At 42.1% G+C, this 23122-nt stretch overlaps 1 protein-coding gene across 1 annotated transcript; it reads left to right on the plus strand.

Annotated features, from left to right (window-relative positions):
* The first annotated feature begins 383 nt into the window (after window positions 1-383).
* Window positions 384-22520, plus strand: cc2d2a (coiled-coil and C2 domain containing 2A). The gene is made up of 40 exons (XM_030786717.1): window positions 384-397; window positions 806-887; window positions 1162-1218; window positions 1814-1894; window positions 2412-2553; window positions 2918-3009; window positions 3395-3502; window positions 3675-3776; window positions 4171-4413; window positions 4698-4854; window positions 5393-5529; window positions 6864-6995; window positions 7739-7948; window positions 8635-8741; window positions 9531-9671; window positions 9891-10047; window positions 10792-11051; window positions 11901-12078; window positions 12233-12386; window positions 12514-12661; window positions 12821-12959; window positions 13175-13378; window positions 13797-13889; window positions 14068-14159; window positions 14877-14891; window positions 15470-15637; window positions 15902-15998; window positions 16089-16198; window positions 16372-16468; window positions 16865-16963; window positions 17264-17440; window positions 17864-17878; window positions 18550-18753; window positions 19051-19140; window positions 19678-19791; window positions 20240-20374; window positions 21095-21217; window positions 21428-21486; window positions 21739-21916; window positions 22332-22520. The coding sequence occupies exons 1-40, from the start codon at window positions 384-386 to the stop codon at window positions 22518-22520; spliced, it is 5100 nt and encodes a 1699-aa protein (XP_030642577.1).
* Window positions 22521-23122: the final 602 nt, after the last annotated feature.

The following is a 23122-nucleotide window of genomic DNA, read 5'->3' on the forward strand; positions in this document are numbered from 1 at the left end:
TTATTTACTGATAGCGATAGACTGTAATTATGGTATCGGGTTATACGTGCTATTGTTTAGAAAATTACACCTCAATTTCAGCATCACAGTTGAAACGTGGGAAAAGAATGTTGCGTGTTGGCGCGTGTGTCAGAAGTTTGTTTATTGTTTCAGATACTATATTGAGTTTCAATATGTGTAACAAAGTTTCATTGTAAACGCAAAGTTCTGTTTACAATGTCTCTCTGAAACCACGAAATAAGTGTTGCAATGATGTTGTTCCAGTTGGAGCTTCCCGATCGTCTGCTTTGAGAAAGAAAACGCTAACTATCTGACCCAGATGGCCATGTAATCTGGATGTCTGATATTTCAAAATATCCACATATCACAGCTTTGGCTCTACCATGGCCTCGTCCAGGTAACTGCTTCAGTGCCGTTATAAGACTTTGTTGCAAACCATGTTCGACAACTTATTAGGGTTTGTTTCTTGTTTCTTCAGTGAAACAGTACACAAAATAAACAGTGTACTCAATTTAGCGAAGCTACTGAACTAATTATTTATTTGAGGCAGAAGTTCCCTGCTCTGTCGTTAACATTAAAACAGAAATCACGACTCTTCAGTAGGCATGTTCTGACCTCTCCTGCTGCAGTTTTATCGAATCAACAAGGGAATTTACCTTTGTAGCGAATTATAGCGTGCAGATTTGTTGTTCCTTAATCATCGTTCTTTCATTGTTTTTCCTCCTAGAAATTAACAGTTAAAATTGGCTTGCATATAATATTGTTACCACGATCAGTTTGTCACCAAACAGTTGCTCTGTTACAGCGACCTGAGGGAGAAACTGAGGAAGAAGCGGCGAGCAATTCAGGAATCCTTAGTGAAAGTCAAAGATGGACCGGACACTCAGGTAACGTCGTTGACAAAAACTGGCTTGCAGCAAGAACAACGTCTCTTTTGGCTACACGAACACACCCGCATTATCATTTCACATGACTTGTGAAAGTCTGTATTTATTTAGATCTGAACTGGCAACTAGCCTCAAGACTAGTTGCCAGGAGGGACACGCACACACACACACACACACACACATACATACATACATTCATACATGCACACAAATACTAAAAACTGCATAGTACATAGATCCCTGTATCTGAGTGCCCTGCTACTGTACCTACCAGGCTCTGGTTCCCACGGACAAGGATACGAATAAGGAAAGTGAACATGCCACGGTGGAGGTTGGTGCCTCTTCCCCACTCCCACCCACCTCAAACCCTCCCACCCTGAGTGTGTGTCCTAGCTTGCATTTTGAGCTCAACCCTTTTTGACTGTGCTGCGTCTCTCTCTTCTATAGCATAAACTTTGTTCTCAGACTTGTCTCCTGTGACACTATCCTTTGTGTAGTTTAGACCAAATCTTTAAATCTTTTAAACCTTAGGTTTTTTTTTTCCTTTTTCCAGGTTTTAAAACCTTATTCCTCTCTTCACTTTTCTTCCCCGTTGCTGCTAACGTTTGTTCTCGTTCACCAAAAACAAACATTTTTTTTTAAGTGCGTCACCTGAACCATCCACCTGTAAACTCATAATCCAGCAAGACAGTGACATGCAAAAGGGACAAGTTTATTTTACTAAGGCTCTGTTTGTGCTGTATTTCAAAACATAGGTTTGTTTTTTGACTCACATGGATTGCATATTTTAAATGAGCGCCAGTTAGAGTGCACTGTTTCGTTAGGCAGTGTGCATGTCCTGGCCTGCTGAAGGCTGTGCTGTGAAGTGCGAGGAGATCTGCATTGTACTGAACCACTGTTTTCACATGTGTGGTGTTCTCTGTCAGGAACTCACAGCAGGAGCGGAGGATCCTGGAGAAAAACTACGACGTACACTGAAAGCTCAGAGAATGAAGAAGAAAAAGAAGGTAAATATATATATATATATTATATTTTCTTAGGAAGACCTGTTGGATTGGTTATCTATCCCATCATCTTATGATTACTCAACCATTAGTGGCATCCTGAGTCGTGTTGGTCAGCTCCTTAACTGTTACCTGTTATAAATTCTGCTCACATTCTTTCTATTTGGGTGGGATCTTGATTTTTCCTATGTTTCTGAATTGCGTGCGTGGAGCCATGTCGCTGTTTTTTCCTGCCGCTCTTTTCATGTTGCTGCCATTTCTAATCTCTTTTAAAACACAGTAACTCTTAAAGGTTTTGTTTTTCCTCTGTGGCAGAGGGTTTTATGTCGATTTATTGTTCTCTGTTTTCTTTGACAGAACTAGCATGTTGGACAACAAACAGATATTTAACATCGCTTTTAATTTTTTTTTTGCCAACTTCTTCAGTCTCACTATCATGCCTGGGAGCGTGGTGATTTTTTTTTTTTTTTTTGTATATATAGAGTCGTTTGTCCTCTGACATTAATGATGTTTGTGTCAGCTGCTGGAGGAGACGGTGGTGGAGCCCCCTGGTGCCGAGGAAGAGAGAGTGCAAGAGGTGGTGATTACTCAGACAGCTGAGGAGCAAGGGAAGTCTGAGGAGGCTGTAGCGGAGGACAGCTCTTCTGTCCATTCTCAGAGGGGTGAGAGAGCAGGACTGTTTGTCAGAATAAGCTGTCACCTCTGTTTTAGGTTTAATTCTCCGTGTACCGTGTCAGTATACTGGTTGCTGTGAATTTAAATAAGAGCTAAATTAATGAATTTTACTATATGATGAGGTCTAGAGAAGTTGCCAGCTACACTGATTGATTGTAACAAATACAGTGCAGCGACGCCAGCACACAAAGGACGCACAGAAGTCTCTCTGTATCGAGAAAAGGAAACTCACACATTCTTTCTCTTACATATCTGTAAACTTCAGCACAGTAGTACTCAATGAAAATGGTGTCTAATATTTCTTCACTATGTCTTCTGACTTTGTCTGTGTCTGTCTGTCTCTCGTATCAGACCTGCCCTCTCCGTCAACGCTGCGACCTAGCCCCAGTCACTCAGAGAGCTCAGTGAAACAGCGCATGAGAGAGAAACTGAGAGCGGCCAGGGTAACCGCACACCCCCGTAACTTCCTCTCACTGTTATTTATACAGCACAATCCACAGCAGGTTTTACCCTGTCATCACTCACCCATTTTTTCTTACTTTTGAACTGGTCAGCGGTCCCCTGTCTTATGGGCCATGGGCCATACTACATGCCATCTAACTCAAGAATAGTTATACAGTAACTCACATAAAATATCACATTTCCTGTCAGGGAATAAATACTTAAAGCTGAACAACATAAATTAACATGAAGGGATGACATCAAGATATACACAGATGCACTCTCTAGTCACTCACACACACACACACACTCACACTCACACGCACACACATACATCTGAGGACTTGTTTTGATCTGTGTCTTATCAATGATGTCTGTCTTGTCCAGTCTAAAGCTGAGAGCCTGCTCCAGCAAGAGGCCTCCACCACAACAGAGCCGACCAGTCGCCTACAGAACCTCAGATACAGAGACACCCTGACCCGCTTTGACAGAGAGGTGCATTACCCTCCCCCCCCCCCCACACCCCTTCGTTCCCCACAGACACACTCAACAGAGACACCTGACACACTATCAAATATCTTTTTTTTTTTAAAATGGGAAGAGTTCATTAAAATTTGAAATAAAAAAATCATAGCTCTGCACTGACTCCCTGTTCTCTCTTCCCCAGACGGGACTGGAGTTGCATCAGACGCATCAGGACGATTCACAGTCTCTGGCTGCCAGAGTCAAATTCCACGACGCTGCGCGACGGGCGAGGCGTGACACCGGGGTGAGAGTCTGCACGGCCTGTGTCTCGATAAATAAATAGAAAAAAAAAAGAACGGTTTACATTTTTAACATAACCCGTGTAATCGCTGACATTATGTCATCCAAAACTAGACCATTTTTCATTTGGCAGCTCAGAGTTCAAATGTGGTGACTGGGCTTGGGAATTTACAGCACTTCTTCACTCATTGAATCTCTGGAAATGACTTGCATGTGGATGTGGTTAGGATCCATAGTAATGGCTATTGTGTGAGCACAACAGCAACTGTTTTGCTGTTGTGACTTTCATTAGTCTGACAAATGTGTGTTGTCTATATGGATCCAAAATCATGTATTTATTTTTAAATTCTGTCCCTTTTACTTTAAATTCAAATTCAGCACTTTGTTGGTCTTTTTAGGTGGAAGCAGGCATGCCCACCACAGAGGAAGCCTACAACTTTTTCACATTCAACTTTGACCCAGAACCTCAGCCAAAGCAAAAGAGGGGTCAAAAAAAGAGGAGATGGAGGAGAGGACAGGGAGAGGGGGATGACGGAGAGCAAGAGGAGGATAGGGAGGAGGGAGAGGAAGGGGCTGAAGAGGAGGAAGACGAGGCTGAGATGGAGAGAGAGAATGAAGAGGAGGAGGAATCTCAGGAGAGGGTAAAACAGACGTGTGCATGCATGTGTTTCTGTCGTTTGTTCACTTTGCGTTAGGACAGAACATCCAGCTTAACTTCTAATCTATGCTTGTGTTATGCCTTTGATAAGTATGAATAGGATAACAAAGTTAAACATTAATTTTGATATGAATGTAAGTCTTTTTTTTAATTAATAATACACTTTGCTATTAACATGTAGCTTCAGAAGAGCAGAAATTGGCTCTTGATTGGGAAGTTGGGAAGATTTTTAAAAGCGTGTGCGTGTGGTGTGTGTGTTTGTTCAAGGATGAGGATGCTCCTCTTGTCAGGGAGGAAGAGGATCTCTTCATGATTGACCAGTCGGCACAGGACTTTTTAGAAGTGAGAAAAGCAGAGTATCTTGGTTATAGCAGGCGTGTCCAACAGGAGAGTGGTGCTTTTTTCACCCCCAGTCTCAGAACAGGTACTTGGAGAAACACTTGCCTCCAGCTAGCAATTATGATGTCAGTGCACATACTTGTAGTTTCACACTCCCTTAAATACAACAACTCATACAGTGTGTGTAATAATGAAACCTGTGGAGAGTCACTTGCACTAATTAATTGTTCTTGTGTGTGTGTGTGTGTGTGTGTGTGCGTGTGTGCGTGTGTGCGTGTGTGCGTGTGTGTGTGTGTGCGTGTGTGTGCGTGCGTGTGTGTGCGTGCGTGTGTGTGCGTGCGTGTGTGTGCGTGCGCGTGTGTGCGTGTGTGCGTGTGTGCGTGTGTGCGTGTGTGCGTGCGTGTGTGCGTGTTTGCGTGTGTGTGTGCGCGTGTTTGCGTGTGTGTGCGTGTGCGTGTGTGTGTGCGCGTGTGTGTGCGTGTGCGTGTGTGTGCGTGTGCGTGTGCTTGCGTGTGTGTGTGCGTGCGTGTGTGTGTGTGTGTGTGTGTGTGTGTGTGTGTGCGCGTGTGTGTGTGTGTGTGTGTGTGTGTGCCTGTGTGTACCTGTGCTGTGCCGTGCCTCAGTGCCAGCCTCCAGTAAACTGCCAGAGAATGTGCAGCCGCGGTATTTGGAGGAAGAGGGGCTATACGTGGGGGAGCGGCCTCCAGTCTCCCTGACCAATCAGAACATCCTGGAAAATCGCATCTTGAAACAAGAGCAGGTACAGTAGTTATGGCCCAAAACAATGTCACTCAAAGATTACAGCTCATGCTGCAACCCCCTCCTCCCCGCCCCAGCTCATTCTGGTCAGGTTCTTAATTATTTTTTATGTTACATCGAAAAGTTTTCATATTTTTTGTGCAAACTTTACTGTCACTTAGATTGGGTGCTTTTAATTTCTTATTTTATTGTTTACCTTAATGTAAATGTACTTGATCTGCATTTTGCTTTGAATGCCAAAATAAGGAAAATCCTAGCAGTGTCTCTGTAAGGCACTGAACCACCATCAGTGGCCAGGTCAGCTTCATTTTGCCTTGCCTTGGAGGGATATGACACCATTCTTTCATAAGAAATGTCATCATGTTGTGCTCTGTTCATGGCACAGGAATGCACTGTCTCACACTACTTTAGTATTTCCCCTAACTGTCCAACAGAGTTGAGATCTGGTGATTGAGAGAGACATGACATATGGTTTTCATTGTTTTCATGCATTCGCCATTGGAGAAAGGCGATCAGTTTGAATGACCTTTTAATTGTTGTAATTTGCCTTGCTTTCTAAGGGGATGGGTGGAGCTGAACTATGCCAAGAAAATACATTCAACACTAGAACCCTTCACTTTGGGAAAGTAACACTCTGCCCAATGTGGGGGTTTTTTTTCAGGGGGGGGGGGGTGTTCCTGCCACATGCACTTGCTGAGAACAGGGTGAAAGAGGAGTCATATGACCACATTGCTTTTGTCAACTGTCTTTCTGCCTCGGTCCAGTTTGCAACCAAACGTCCATTTTTAGATGTTAGAAGAAGAAGAAGAACTGTATATGTTACACACACACTGAGCAGTGAGCAGTGAAATGCAGCCGCTGCATTTAACCCATCCTAACACCAATGTGCACATGGACTAGAGTGGTTAACACACACACACACACACACACACACTATGAGTTAGGAGCAATGGGCAGCCGCTGGCGCTCGGGGACCAACTCCAGGTCTTCTGGCCAGTGCCTTGTTTAAGGTCACAGATAAGAATTCTAATCCAAGAGGTTTGTGCCAATCAACAGTCTTCATGGCTGAAGCGCCAGTCAAACATATCTTAATAATGGAGGACTGAGTTTAAGAAGTGTTTTATATATGACCCTTATCATGTTGGGAAGATTATTTTAACCTGTTGTCTCAAATGAATATTTAAAGATTGTTAACTCAGCGTGTGCTAGCTGTGTGCTAGCACTTTCTTTCAGTGTGCATTGCATTTCCTTTATTTTGCCTGTCAGATTTTTTGTGTGTGTGTCTTTTTCTCTTTCTCATGTTGGTATAAATCGGTATTTATATATATCATATAGGGCACGAAGTGGTTTGGTGATGATGGGCGGATCATGGCTCTGCCCGACCCAATAAAAGAATCTTCATCCAGACCGCCCCTGTTCCATCTGGACGATGAGCTGGACCCGGCTCTGCAAACTGTCTATAGGAAGGTAGGACAATGCATCATGTAACCTTATCCAGACCAATACAACCTTGTGCATTGTGCATTTCTGTGGTCATCTACAGTCAGAGTCACTATTTCTATTGACTAATGCTGTGAAAATGGAAATTCTGATCTACCCAGTGTTAACATGCAGATCTCAGATCTCTAGCTAACCCTGTTTAAGCCATGCAGGCTGCTGGCAGACAAAACTGATTGGCTAGTAATATTTATTGGTAGTATGTGGAGAATAATATGAGATCTGGGAGTTATTCCAGGTTGATCACATCATCAGTTCAACAAGCACTGCATTGTGGAACAACAGCAGGGAATCACCCTCTTTCTCTTACACACACATACACACATGGCTGCACACAAATTTCACATGTGCGGCTCAAGGGTGGGGACGTGACCAAAGTATTTTTTTTTTCTGTGAGGATTGGTTACCATACTCTTCAGCAAAGGAACACCCATACACACACACACACACACACACACACTCTCATGTCTCTATGTATTCACTAGACACGGTCACACACAAATTTTTAATATGAACAAATAAATGTGCATTTTTTTATCAGAAGTTAAACAACAATTTTTCAAAAATAAGGGTAGTTTAGGATTTTGGCCCAACTCGTAAACAAAAATCATTCATAATTTTAACTGTGTTCATTTCATTTCATTTGTCATCTTTCTCTGGGTTTTTGTAGCAGATAAACGTCTCTTTATTCAACTAGCCTCTCTCTGTCACAGGCTCTGAAGTCCAAGTATGTTAACCGTTACATCGCTGGAGTGGATGACGCACTGGGAAACTACCAGCTAGATGTGGATGTTTCTGGACTCATTTTTTCCCATCATCCCTTGTTCAGCCGTGAGCATGTTCTAGGTGCGCGACTGGCTCAGCTCTACGACCAGCATCTAAACAGACAGCACAAAAATCTGTCCCGTCTCCTGACTGATAAGGTAGAGTGAGTTTCCTCACATGTTTGTCCCACACACTGTGTAGCTGTAGACATACTACACAGTGATGGTACCATAGACTGTTGAGCATGCAAGCTAAAACACACTGCCTGCAATGTCTGAAATGCCAGCCACAGGTATGAATAACACATTAAAGGTGCCAGACAAACATACTATCCTCAGTCTCTCTTAATGTTTTACTTTATGCAGGAGTTTTGGCTTTGTTCTGTTCTATATCTGTTAGATATGCTCTTGAGTTTAGCAGCAGACTCTAGGATAAAGTATGTTACTCTGCATGCTGTTAAAGAATTATGAATTCAGCAGTTTTAACAGGGCATGCTCTAAGTTGACGTGTTGCAATCAGCATGGAAGTATTTGTTCGTATCCTACTCTCTTTCTTATCTTAAAATTTGCAGTGAACAGATGATTTTCATTAACCTGCTCTGGGAACGCAGCATGGATTTACAAATGGCTTTAATGCCCTCTCAGATGGAACCTGAATCTTCGGTGCTCTCTGCCTTTCCTCTCTGTGTCCTCCAGCCATCTGTTCATCATATTATAATGAATGTCAATCATAGGACATTCTTTATATCAATCATAGGAAACTGAACTGAACCACAGCTCGGGCTCTTGTTCAGATTTTCTGTTGCAGTCGTTGGCACTGATTAGCATTTGTGTCTGCCTTCCAGCTGAATGGTTTGAGAAACACCATTCGGAACATTCTGGAACTGCACGGCGGGGATGGCCTAAGTCAGGGCACACAGCAAAGGATCGCTGAATACAAACTGGAAGTGAGGTGAGTGTATTTACTGCTAGTATACAGAATGCTGTCTCACCCCTACTTCATATTAAAGTTTTCTATCAACTCCCAACCAATTTTTTAAATTACCTTTCTTTTTTTCCCATATGTGCAAAACCAAAGAATGCTGACTTATAACAAAATAATTCACTTTTTAGCAAAAGTCGGGGGTTAGTTTTATTGCATATTCCTGCAATAATGGATGAAAAATGAGTTAATAAAGTGAAATTAATACATATTTATTCACGTATTTGGCATCAGGGGATTTCAAGTCCATAGATCACACATTAATAGAAGAGGAGATAATGATAATGTTACCTTTCATATAGAATAAATCCACATGAGAAGACATTACTGAATACATGACAAAACATAATTAATTATCTGTATTGACTCCATGTCAAGGTATTATCTGCATCTCAGAGAGACAGGCAGAATTAGATTACATTGTAATGGTACTGAAGCTAGCTTTTATTTCCCAAGCGTATCATTCTTATCAGTTTTTATTTTAAAATATATGTTAAGAAGACTTGTTCCCTAGTGGGAGTGAGGGGCCTGAAGTTTTATTTTATATTTTATATTGTGGATTTTTTTTTTCTTGTCCAGAGAAGCAGGTAATGCTCACAGTTGAATGACAGGTTCAGCCCAGGTTATTTACAGGCTTTCTGAGGGTAGACTGCCTTTGGTAAGGGGAATGAAGGAACTGTTGATGTAATGGTGGAGAAATGTATCATGCACTTACTTGCATTATTGACATATCCTTTCCATTGTGGATATCCCTGTCAGGCATACACGTCAGATGCGAGACCTGGAGCAGGAAAAAGATAGGACTCTGCTGAAAAACATCATTAAGGTGTGGAAAGATCTGAAAGCCCTGAGGGAATTCCAGAGATTTACCAACACACCTTACAAACTTTTTCTCAGAAAGTAAGAACCTCTTCATTCATCTGTCTTATGAGAAAAGTAGTATGTTTGAGTTTTATTGTCAAAGCACTGTTAATGTACGCTTTCACAATAAATATGGGTACTGGGGCTAGATAAAGTCCAAGTTACAAGTACATTGATTTTCATTTAATTCCAAAAAGTCGTGATGTTGACACTTATTCCATACTGCCTTATTTATTTATTTTTTTGGACTCCTCTCAGAGAGGAGGTGGAGAGGTCTGCAGATGAGCGTGAGTACGACGCAGAGATCCAGGCAGAAGTTGCGGAACTGCAGGCGGAGACTGAAGAAGACTACCAGAAGAAAACGAATGAGTACAGGAAACAACACGAAGAGTGGAAGGCTTGGAGAAAGAAGCAGGTACAGTCACTGTGACGACCGTGTCCAACGCTGACCATTACATCTCTGAACACTAGGTGGCAGCCTAGCTTCCATATGTATGTTAACTCAGTGTATGAGCTTACTGTACTTAAGGAGTGCACCCACTTACAGCTGTAATACAGTTGGATGTTTAGTAATGTGTTCCAGTGTGAATCTACCTGTGACCACATGAAATATCGTGGAGTGGAAAGAGGCGTAGCATCATCAAAAAATATTTCACACTGAGATACTGCTTAATCTTAGGCATTGTTAGGCACTGCTTAATCTTAGGTGTTGTTTTTAATCTTAGGCATTGTTACCGGTTTTTGTCTCTGATGTCTTTCTACAAATTTCGTAGTCAAGTAGCCGCCAATTATTACTGTAACATTTTTTTTATTCATGGTTAGTTTATCACAAAGCCAAGCCTGTTGAGCTGGGTGAAATCACGAGAATGATTCTGTAGCAGTTCTGATTGTTCACACGGAGTTTCCTCTTTGTATGGGCACCCAGACAAAGAGATGTGTTGTGAATTTTTGAGGTGGAGAACATAGGTTCTTTTTTTTTTCCGCAGGTCATTCCTTAAAGAGTTATTTAAATGATCTGAAATGTGTGATTCAAAAGAGCATGACCTTTAAAGAGCTCTTTAGAAGAGTGTGAGTGGTTTAATTTTAATGTGTGGCAACTTATGACTCACAACACTATACATATACCCAGCATATGGCATGTAAAATTCTCATCTTCCAGAAAGCACTGAAGAAAAAGAAAAAAAAGAAAAAAAGACAACACTCTCAGGATGAGGAAGAGGATGAGGAAGATGAGGCAAGTGAGGAAGAGCTGGGAGATGAGCCTCTAAAACCAGAGGCTCCAGAGAGGCCTGACGTGGAGGCTCTGGAACAGCAGGTGCGAGAGAAAGCTGCCAGGATCCGCAGGAAACCCGGAGAACCGGTCCTGGTGCCGGAGCTCACGGCCTCTGGCCCCATCACACCCAATGAACAATGTCCACGGTGAGAGGCAAACAAACAACACAGGGAGATGTCTCTGTGGTGTCAAATTCCTGACTGTTTTGGGAATTATATAGCAGCAAACAGATCCATAAGAGAGAAAACTGTGCTTCTAAAATGAATATCTTTCTTTAAAGATATTTTCAGTGAAAATTGGTTAATAGCGCTGTCACTGATGGAAAAACTTTTTTTGCTCACCGCAACCACGCTTCCTGTTGCGCTTGTACACACTTCCTCTCCTGACAAGTACAAGAGGTTCTTAAACTACACCAAAACTCATTATTTGAAACAAATCCAGATTTATAACTCAGTAGTTTAATCACATATAAGTAATTAGAGTAAACTTAAAGACTTAAGCAAAATTTATAAATGTCCCGCTAAACAGGACTGTCTCCCACACAGGTGATGTAAAGATCTTAAATGTATATATAACTCAGATGCTGGTGAGTTCTGTTGAAGGTATACCTCACAGTTGTTCAGTCGAATGATTGCTGATGGGATTTTCACACACACACTGATAGGACGACTTAGTTTACACCACAGCTGGCATAGGCAGTTGAAATTAAGTAAAAGTTTCATTTAGTATAACAGGTTGGATTGATGTATTGTACCTAATGGTAACGTACATGTTTGTGCAGCGATGTAGTACTGTATTGTGTCTGTTTTTTGTTAACTCTTGCAGAACGCTATTGTGTAAGTGAGAGAACCATCACCTGTATTAATGAAATTAGTAAATTCATACTTCTCCGCATTCCAGCACTAGTTTCATTAACTCTTGAACGGAACAAGAAGGAAAAGGAAAATGCAGTCGACTCTTCTGAGTGACTGTGCATGTTTTGTATTCATTTTCAGGGGGGAGTTTGCCAGGAGAGAGGACGTAGCCAAGCGTTCCCTCTTTGTCAAAGTCTTGTACAACGATAAAGAGGTTTCACGAACAGATAGCCGCACCCTCAACACAGACTTCAGGGTTCACTTTGGCCAGATTTTTAACCTCAAAATAGTTAACTGGCCTGAGAGCATCAAACTACAGGTACTGAAAATGTGTGTGTTTGTGTGGGTGTTTGGGAGTGTGTGGGCGGTATTTTTCATGTATGAGCGTGTGTGTATCTGAGAGTGTGTTAACATACATGTGTGCATATATTAGTATGTATACATGCTGACATGCTTATATATGTCCTCTGAAGGTCTATGAGACTGTGGGTTCCTCAAGCTCCCAGGTGGCTGAAGTGTTTGTACCAATCCCAGAATCCTCTGTGCTCACAGGCAGCGCTCCATCTGAGGAGCTAGAGTTTAGCAGCAACCAGAGAGTCACCTTTAACCATGAGGGTGTCGGCAGTGGTAAGCAAACACACGCTCATACACACATACCTTGCAGCACAAATGTAAATCACATTTGTTCATCTGATTTTAACGGTTGTCCTTAGACAGACTGTAATTGTTTGTTTATTTTGTTTGTTTGTGGTAGATGTACCCTTCTCATTTGAGGCAGACGGCAGTAACAAGCTGACACTGCTGACTTCTGGGAAGTTGTCCTGCTGTGTTTCCTGGGCAATAGGAGAGGATGATGTTCCATTAGCCCCGCCCTCTAATCAGCCTAGTGGGCTCATGCACAGGTGTGACAGCTTTGGAAAACTCAGTCCACTCATTACATCACAAACTTTCTCCTGCTACAGAGTACAGGTGTCGTTGAACGACCCTGGGAGAAGAGTCAAGGTGTGAGAAAAAATGGCTCTCCCCTCTCTCTCTCTCTCTCTCTTTCTGTGTTTCTGCAGTGGGCTGAAGCAGATGGATGCTATAGCGTGTATAGGGGCGTCTGGTCTCACTGATATGAAGAGGTTGGGCCAATGGGCAGCTGAGTCACGGCTGGACCCCAATGATCCCAACAATGCCTCAATCATGCACCTTCTCTCTGTGAGTGCCTCTGTTCACCAGACCACACGCACACACACACTCTACATCAGACTACACTTCACTGACTTCATCATGTCTTACAGTGCAGCGGTGGCCCTGGGCTCAGTGAGATAAAAGAAAAACGGAGGATTTTGAACAATTTGGCCCAAAGTCTGGCTCTTGGTTGGTTTGTAGTTTAAACATGTTGTGACACCCCCCCCCCCCCCTTCGTTCAGGTGGTGAGTGGAGGGGAGCTAGCTGTGCCAGATTACTTCCGTCTGGAGCAGCTGCAGGAGGAGTTTAATTTTGTGTCCCACGAGGAGCTGGAGAGATCACGGCGTTTCCGCCTGCTGAGGCTCAGGAGCCAGGAAGTGGCCGAGTTCCGTCACTTTAAAAGTGTCCCCTCAATGGAGCGCGAGATCTCTGACAAAGTGTTCCAGGTCAGGCCTGTGACTTATTACATCCTCCACTGACCTCCAAAGCTTGTCACTCAGTTACTAAAATACTGAACAGGAGTTACGCTGTAGATGGTTATATTTTTTGGTAGGATCAGTTGTCTTGAAATGCTGTATGTTTTGTTGTAGCGGCCTAAATGCAAACTGTCACTAAATTGTCATGTTTTCAACAAGCTAGTGACTGATCCAAACATTTTAACATTGTTTCAGCAGTGCTTTTGGAATTGAGTTATTGCACTGGAATTTGTTCAGTCCAGGTTAAACAGAGGGCCTAGCTGTATTCTTTCAGGACTATGAGAATTTGTTAAGTCCAGGTTAAAGAGAGGGCCTAACTGTATTCTTTCAGGACTATGAGAATTTGTTAAGTCCAGGTTAAAGAGAGGGCCTAACTGTATTCTTTCAGGACTATGAGAAGAGGCTGAAGGATGGAGAGCTCGTTGACACAAAGGAACACATCGATGCACACCGAGCATTAGTGGCCAAATATCTGCAGAAAGTCAGTGAACTATTGTCATTTTTTATCAGTTTACAGCAATTCAACATTACACACTGTGTAATACCAGTGTTACCCAGATATTTTTACTCCTCCTTAAAGACTAATGACTGAAGTGTTACAGTGTTATGGTTTTCACTCTCTCTCTCTCTCTCCCTCTCTCCTTCTCCCCCCTCTTCAGATTCGTGAGTCAGTGGTTAATCGTTTCCTTATTGCCAAACATCATTTTCTCTTGTCTGATGTGGTCATAGAGGAGGAAGTCCCAAGCATTGGGTAAGGATTTTTTTTTCTCACTGTAGAACTACTAACATTTAATTTATTAGACCTTTACACACAAACTCCAGGTATAATGATAAAATCTATTTCATTGTCATTTCTATATGTACGTATATGAATATATAATGTTGCCTTGTCTGAAAGAAACTGAAATATTACATAATGCATAATCTTTTATGTCACATATATATTTTCAGACATGGCAAAGTTAGTATTTCTTGGACTTGGTTTTCCTTTTAGGTTTCTGTGAACATAGTTTTAATATTTACTTTGTACTCAAATTTTAACTCGACATTTTCACACTCTTCTTCCTACATTGTAGGTTGTCATTGCTAACTCAGGTTTTGTTTTCTGTAACATTTGTTGCGTACAAATTTCCCTGAGCGCCTGTCTTGCTCAAACTCACTTTATACACTACACGTGTCTGTGACAAAGAGTTTAGGTCGGGGAATTTCAAATGAAATGTCCTACTCGAGACATCTCAGGATGATTTGACATTTTACAAAGTCGGCGTGCCTTGCTCGGCTCCGCCCTGTCTCCCCTGCTCCACGCCAGCCAGCCCCGCCTAGCCCCACCCAGCCCCGCCCTGACTGAGCATGTTTAGATTGCTCAACCTTTTTTTCATATGTGTCATTGCATTTTTTTGCTCAGCCTTTAACATTTGTTTTCTTTTATGTTCCGTTTCCTTCTTTTCTTTTGTATTTTTGTATTCAGTGGTCCAGGCCCTGGGTATGTTCTGAGGCTCCCTCTCTTCTTCCCCTCTCCCCCCTTTTCTGTTGCTTGTTTAGTTCATGTGCCCCTTTCACCTCCACCGTAGCACTAGTTCTTGTTTTAGAATGTTCTAGAAATGTTCAGTGCGTCAGTGCGGTCATGCTCAGTGAATTTGTTATATTCAGTGAGTGCAGTGTAAGTGTGTTTATTCTCACCATTTAAGACACCATTTAAGGTAAAGTATTGTTTTACTCCATAAAATTGTCTCTTTAAAGTGTAGCGGTTATTATTGTGTGTTATCGGTCTCCCAAATCTTCAAGTCGTCATCATATAATACAAGAAGAGTAGTGTCTGATGTGTGAGTGTTTTTTTTTAATCAGTGAAAGTGAACCAAAGATACGTGCTGTATTGATACAATTTCTTTTTCTTTGGATTTGTTAATAACCTTTGTAAAACCCATTGATTTGCTTCTTGCACAAATTGTAAAGGGTTAAACAGAAATGCCGAGCTATCCATTACATTTACAGTAGGTTAGGAGAATCGCCACATTGTTTTTGTAACTGTAACTGATTGACAGCTGTTGGTCCCGCCCTCAGGGTTCTGGGGTTGAACCTCTTTAAGCTGGCTGAACCCAAACGCCCTCTCAAACCGCGGAGGAAAGAGAGGAAGAAAGTGACGGCTCAGAACCTGTCAGACGGAGACATCAAACTCCTGCTCAACATCCTCAGAGGATACGACATCCCCATCCGCAAGCCTCACACCAGGTATGACGTCATAACACGCTGTCTGTTTGTTTACTTATTTATTCACATTTTTTCAGCTGATGTTCTGCATGTGCATTCTTAAAGTCAGTACTATTTAGGATTTCCCATACCCTCAGTATCAAAGTAACAAAGATGTTTTTTACTGGCTTGTGATGTGTTAAGCATCTTGGTAAATTTCCAGTAGGATCCAGGCTATGGTTTACATGTACTCATATGCACATTTTGGGCTGAAACATCAACTGTGAACTCTTAATTTTGTTTCAGCAAACCCTCTGTGGCGTCAAAGTCAGCTCGCTCTTTCACAGAAACGTTCACAGCTTCACAGACGGCCATACAGGGCAGTGACTGGCCCTCTGACCAGGTAACATATGGCTTCTACATCTATAACTATACCAACTGCATCAGTTAACAGAATGTCAGCTGATTGTGTGTGTATGTATGTGTGTGAAAGGTGTTGGTCAGACCCTTCGTCGAGGTATCTTTCCAGCGCACGGTTCTCCGCACGTCCACGGCTGAAGGACCCAACCCTTGCTGGAATGAGGAGCTGGTGCTGCCTTTTAGGTGAGAGTGTAACTTAATGCTGTGACCCATGTGACAGATTCTAATTCTGATTCTGGCTATTACGTTTATTGTGCATGTATAGCACAGATTGAAAAATTACAAAACCTGAAGTGCGGAGATACCTGGAAAATGAGCGGTATTGAGTGAAAATACTGGTTTGTCCATTTTCTCAGTGCCCCTAATGGTGACTATAGCACAACCAGTCTCCAGTCAGTGAAGGATGAAGTCTTCATTAATATCTTTGATGAGGTTCTGCATGATGCAGTGGAGGTTAGTGAAGTCTGTGTTCAACTGAACTCTTTACTTGAACTGAACTAACTGAACTTTGTGTTAAATTACCATATTAATTTAAAACTTACATTTATTTTCAAAGCATAGGTTTCTTTGAGCTAGATTAAGCCTATTCTTGAACTAGAATTAATAATATTTATTCAAGATAATCCAGGGCTGTCTTTAATCTCATTTTAGAAACTGCTCTTTGAGCACCAATAAACTGAGATCCCTATGTAAAATTTGCTTCCATATGAGAAACAATTATTTTAAATCTTCACTAGTCTATATACAGTAGTCTCTCCTGTCCTCTGACCGAGTGTCTATTCAGACTGACATTTCAAACCTCGGCGCGCCACACGAGACTACAGACTTCTTTGCGCCTGTCTTCCTCAGGATGAGAGGGAGAGAGGGACCAGCATCCACACCCGGATAGAGAAACACTGGCTGGGCTCAGTGAGGATTCCTTTCAGCACAGTCTACCTTCAGTCCAGGGTAAGAGCCAAGCCAGGGCCCAGCAAAAACATTTGCACAGGAAAAGCTAAGCTATGCGGTTCTGCTGTATTTGTTTAGTCGTATTTTTTACTGTCTTTATCTTTCTTTATAACATCTTTGCAGGTGAAAAACAAAGCCTTGTTGTTGGCAAAATGTGTTTTCTTACTGTGAGCATGGTGTTTTCTCATAAAAAGTAGTGGATGTATTCCATTTTTTTGAGTCTAGTTTGGGTTTTTTTTTTTTTGTTTGTTTCTTTCTTTCTTTCTTTTGCTTTGAGTGGTATATCTCTGACTCTGGCAGATCGACGGGACGTTTAAAGTGGCCATGCCACCAGTGTTGCTAGGATACAGTAAGGAGCGTAGCCTGGCGAGTGAGGGTGGCTATGACACTGTGCGCAGTCTCAGTGAGGGAGCCTTCCTCACACTCTTCATCACCATTGAACCTCAGCTGGTACCCGGGGAGACTGTGAGAGAGAAGGTCAGCACTTCTCTTTCTCTCCTATTTCCTGTTTTTCTTCCCCCCATTCTCATTTCTCATTTTGCATATTGATTTTTTTATTATTAACCGCTTGTGAGTTTCCTCTTTTCAATGTTTTTTAATATTACATTGAAATGGGGGTATCCACCAAAATCTAATCAAGCAATCACAGTGAAATAAGTCACAGACCAGATTACCGTAAGGCTGCCATTAGCTAATGACTTCTGTAAAAAAAACTGTCTCTGGTAGCTCTTCAAGTCAAATAAAATGATCTGTCTTTTCCAATAGTTTTATTTTCACTACTTCCAGATATCTACATATCTTGCATTAATTTCATCTGAAGATTTCATATAGATGGTTTTAACTTTGAGCTTTTAAAATCAAGTTTGTGGTGTTTTTTCTGTGCTGGGCTATGTTCAACAGATGAGGGATATAAAGGTAATTCCTAATTGGTTTTTGCCGCCCGTTTTGATGTGATTGGTTGACAGTGATGTGGTGTGTTGTGTTGCGGTTTAGAAACTCCCTAATACCACATGAACCAATCAGCTCCACCTCCACCGTGTCCACCATAGTGGAATTCCTGTTCACCATTGGCATTGAAACTTAACCAAAGTTTAGAAAGGACACAGAAGCACCATTTAAGTAACTAGTGGAATGAAAATGCTAACAGAGCATAAATCTCAAGGTGAAACGTGTCACTTTGGCTCTACATTTAGGATAATTCATTAGCACAATGTAGCACATGTTGAGCTTGGCCAATACACACTGACAACCTGTTAATTAGGTCGTCACATATTTGTGTAGTGTGGGACAGCATGTGTTCTTTTGTGCTCTGTTAGCACAGCACATTTTTATTATTTTAGTCGCAGATTCTTTTGCTACAGGACCTCTTGATCCCCAAGTACGGATATCTGCTTGGTGTACATAGCATATGTTACGTTTATGTTTCTGTTAATATCTGTTGAAAGAAAAAGAGCAGACAAAGTCTGAAACAGACCTCTGTGCCCCCCTGTTTACACACACACACACACACACACACGTACCTTTTCTGGCTGTTTTTCTTGGTGCTCATTTCTTTGATCTTTTATCTCTCTCTGCTGCGGTCGTAGTTTGACACCCAGGAGGTGGAGAGGCTGCTGCTGGCGTGTGAGGTGTATGAGAAGGAGGCTTCACGACGTTTTCCTGACAGACCCTGTCTCACCACCGTCATAGACATCAACGGGAAGACCGTCTTTATCACACGCTATATTCGCCCCCTCAACCCACCTCAGGAGCTGCTGAGCGCCTTTCCCAACAGTCCACAGGAGACCACAGTCAGTCGACACACGCTTCACAACCGCCTCATGTTCTTGTCTCGGGCAGACGGTTGATAATTGTCTTGCATTTGACGTTGATTCACAACTTCCTTTGTTTTGTTTTTTTTTTTTCTCTTTTTAACACTTTCTTTGGCCACTGCTTCCTCTCTCTTTTGACTGTCATCTCTCCTCTTTTTCCTCTGTCTGCTTTTTTTTTTTTTCTCTGCTTTTTTCTCTCAATTGTTTCTCTGCGTTTCTCCTCTCTTTCTCTCTGTATGCCACTCTCTCTCTCCCTCCCCATATCTCTGTATCCAGGACTTGGTAGCCCGTTACGTCTCTCTCATCCCCTCCCTGCCAGACAGTGTGTCCTTCACTGGCGTCTGTGACCTGTGGAGCACATGTGATGTGAGTGAAGACTGAAATTTAACTGAAAAGGGTATTTGGATGTGCATTATCACTTGGATCATAAGTTTAACTCTCAGTGGTAATGCTGGCTGGGTTGAGTGGCCTTGTTCTGGAAAGGTCTGCAGGACAGCTGACTCTACCTGTTCTGTGCTTCAGCAACTCCAAATATGCAGCACGTGTGCATTTGTAGGCAAATCTAGATGAAAGATCATGGGCTCTTACCTGTGCTATGTTCCCATGGAGACATGTGTAAACTGGGCTTTGCGCTTTTCTGAGGGAATCAGTTCCATGTACACAAAAAGGGTCTCAAAAGGTCTATCCTGAATAGCAGAATGCCTCAGTGTAGATGTATGAAATATCCATATAAATGTTTTTCAGTCCATGTTTCTAATTCTCAGTTATGTTTCCCACTGTACCCTGAATCAGTTCTTTCACATGAACGACAAAGTGAAGGTGGTAGGGTTGACTTTTCAGCCTGTGCTGAAACGGAGAACATTCCCCAGGTGATATTCTCCGATTCTCTTTTCTCGTCTGCAGCAATTTCTCACTCTCCTGGCTGGGGACGAAGAGGAGCATGCTGTTCTGCTCTGCAACTACTTCCTGTCCATGGGCAAGAGAGCCTGGCTCATCATTGGAACTGCTATTCCTGAGGTAAACGACAGGCACATGGTCCAGTGGGGTTCACCTAACACACGTGTTTACATACTGACACAGAAGAGGCATGGGAAATGAGTATGGATTGTTTTAACCGGGGTGAATTCATAAGTGTGAGTTTTGTTTTTTTCTTTTTTGTGGTGGTGGTGGTTATTGCGTAATTGTAAGGCAACAGGACTAGCAATCAGGTTGGCCTGGGTTTGATTCCTGACACAGATGGAAATTTTTTAACCATGCACTGGAGAATAACTTGTTTGAATTGACGATGCTGCAAACACGCCATTAAGAAAGGCATAGAACTCCACATTACTACACTTTAACAAATCCCAAGCTGACACAGGACATTTATGTGATATGTAGATTCACATCACTCTGATGGCACTGCTCAGTGGTTGCCAGTGACTGTGTCGTGTGTTTGACTCGTGTTTCCCTTTTATTGCCGTAGGGTCCCACGGCGTATGTTCTAACGCATGAGCAAAGTCGCTATCTCATCTGGAACCCAAGCAGCGGTCAGTATTATGGTCAGTACGACACCTTCTGCCCCCTGCAGTCTGTGGGCTGCCTGGTCAACGCTGATAATGTAAGTACATCCGTTAATCTCTACAGTGTCAGTGTTACTTTGACATCATTGTTGCTCTTGTAGCTATCGTAGTGACACCCCACCCCACCATTTTAGTTGGCACCAAATCACAACAAATATTTTAAGAAAAGATAGGAGTACTGATTTTTCCTCACTACATGACCTGCACAGATTTTAACCTGCATACTGATTGTCATCATTGCAGGGTCTCAGTGATTAGTGATTTACAAAACTGACCCTAGTGACTAATTGTGGCAGCAGTAGAGCCGTAATCTGGCTGACAGTGAGGAGAATTCCCATATCGCTGAATTTTTTTTTTCTCATACATTTGAGGTACAGGTAGCATGACTGCCATTTTTTCCTAATGTACTTAATGAAAAACTTTTTACACCTGTCTGTATTTTCTGTGGTTCTAATTGGACACTTTGAACAAGTGGCAGTGCCTATGGTTTGTGCTTAAGAATTGACCAGGGAGGTGAAATAGAATAGTTACTCAACAAGTAGTTTTATAAAAGACTATTGTGCCTGTCTGATTTCAGTGGACTGAATTATACACACTGAAAGCAAGTTGTTAAAGTAGTAAATGCTGTGGTCATGACTTAGTGACTTTACAAGAATTTGCCTGACATTTTTTGAGTTTTCTCAGTATCGTCATTCCAGACAGACTTGTTTGGTCGCTGACGTACTCATTCAGTGCTTGATGCATTCACTTCCCCTTAGGTGTGGTTTAATATTCAGACGTACAACACGCCAATGAGGATGAGTTTTGACATCACCAAAACCAAGTTGTGGAAGCCATTTTTTTCTCGTGCCTTCCCTAACCCAGGGCTCTCCAGTGTGCAGGTGAACCAGTTCAACTCATCAAATGTACTGTCCTTACATAAACCAACACGCCTGTCCAGTCAGAGAGAAATATCGCTATGTTCTCTGTTCTCTGACACCCGTGACCGGTTGAGCACTGTTTAAAATCCATTTGGCTATGGTAAACTGTCACATCCTCTGAGTGGTATTAAGCTGTAAGGCTGTTAACTGGAGCGTGTCCATGTCTTTTAGCCAGAGGAGCTGGTGTACAGACGCACAGACAAAGCAGCAGCCGTAGAACTGCAGGACAGGTGAACTCTCACCGGTTCTCTCTCACTCACTCATTCAGTCTTTCACCCTTTCAAATCTCCTCCTCAACTCTTTCTCTCCCAGACTATCATTCAGTGTTGTGGTCCCCCACCCCTCAGCCCCACATCCTCTCCAAATGCATACCAAATACTACATTAACTTGACATCATCTACAGCAGCACTATACGCAGGCCTGATTGAGAGGCACTAGTTGAACCGGTCTCAAGTCTGACTGCCCTGTTCTTCTCTTTTAGGATTGAGAAGGTGTTGAGGGCCAAGATTATGGAATGGCGTCCGCGCTACCCGACCCGCTGGAACCGTTACTGCACCTCCACCCTGCGTCATTTTTTGCCCAGGCTGGAGCTGAGTGGAGGGCGTGAGGTTGCAGAAGAACACCGACTGGAACTGCAGAACCTGTTGGGAGACTACAGGGTGAGTTGGTCGTTTAAGATGTGTAAGTTTTTGCTGGTACTTTGTTTACTTTAGGGGGGAATGACGGCTGTGTCCATTTAGATGTTCATCATGTTTACGCGTTCGTCACCTTTTCAGTAGCATACACAATTATGGACGTATTAGAATAAGTGGGACATTACTTGCACATAGCCTATCAGTAAATCATTGTATCTATTGTTATTACTTCTCATGGTAGAAATACAATATGGTTTCCACGTACTGTGTATAAGTAAGTATGAATAATTTGTAACCTATTCCTGCTCCCACATTAAAACTTTAATAACCATAACCAGCCGTGAAATTGTAACCAACCAAACAATTGTACGTTATCATTGATTATTTTTTGTTGTTTTTTTTGTTTGTTTTCTGTTGTGTTTTTTTTTTTAATTTTTAGATATCTGGTTTTCCCTTGCATCTGCCTTTCTCCGAGATCCGGCCAATCGTTGAAGCTGTGTACAGCACAGGGGTCCATAACGTGGATGCCTCTAATGTGGAGTTTGCCCTTGCTGTCTATGTCCACCCATACCCCAGTAACGTCCTGTCTGTGTGGGTGTATATCGCCTCCCTCACACGCACACGCTAACTCACAAGAGAGGGATGGAAAATCTAGTAAATCATTTTACTGAATGTAGTAATCGAAGAAGTGTGTTTTTTAATGCTCTTTGAAGTTGAAGTTGAAGTATGTTTTAGACTCTCATGCCTTGTTTTTGGCAACAATGACTGCTAATGTCGTACAAAATTCATTTTAGTCTTGATGTGTATATGTTTATGGTCATTTTATTTATGTATACATATGTTTATAATATTTCATATGAAAAAATAAGTTTTTCTAATTTCTCTCCTGTTTTATACTTCTGTTTTTCAGTGAGGACAAGACTAGTGTTATTGTGTATAAAAGGTGTATAAGTTTGTGTAAAGTTTTTCAAAAGACTTGATGCAGTGTATATTTCTGAAGTTCTTCAGGATCTATCTGTAAAGTGTAAACACTGATTATTCAAAGTCTTTCTGTACCAAAAAATGATGTTTACAGTGTCCATTACAGAACTAGGACAGGGTCCTTTTACTTTTCCAGACGTGTACGTTTTGTACAATTTGAAATATTTGTAGTAATTAAGTTGTGTGAGTGTGTGTGTGTGTGTGTGTGAGAGAGAGAGAGAGAGAGAGAGAGAGACTCAAATGACTTTT

Source organism: Chanos chanos, chromosome 10, assembly GCF_902362185.1.
Source record: "Chanos chanos chromosome 10, fChaCha1.1, whole genome shotgun sequence".
Classification (NCBI taxonomy): domain Eukaryota; kingdom Metazoa; phylum Chordata; class Actinopteri; order Gonorynchiformes; family Chanidae; genus Chanos; species Chanos chanos.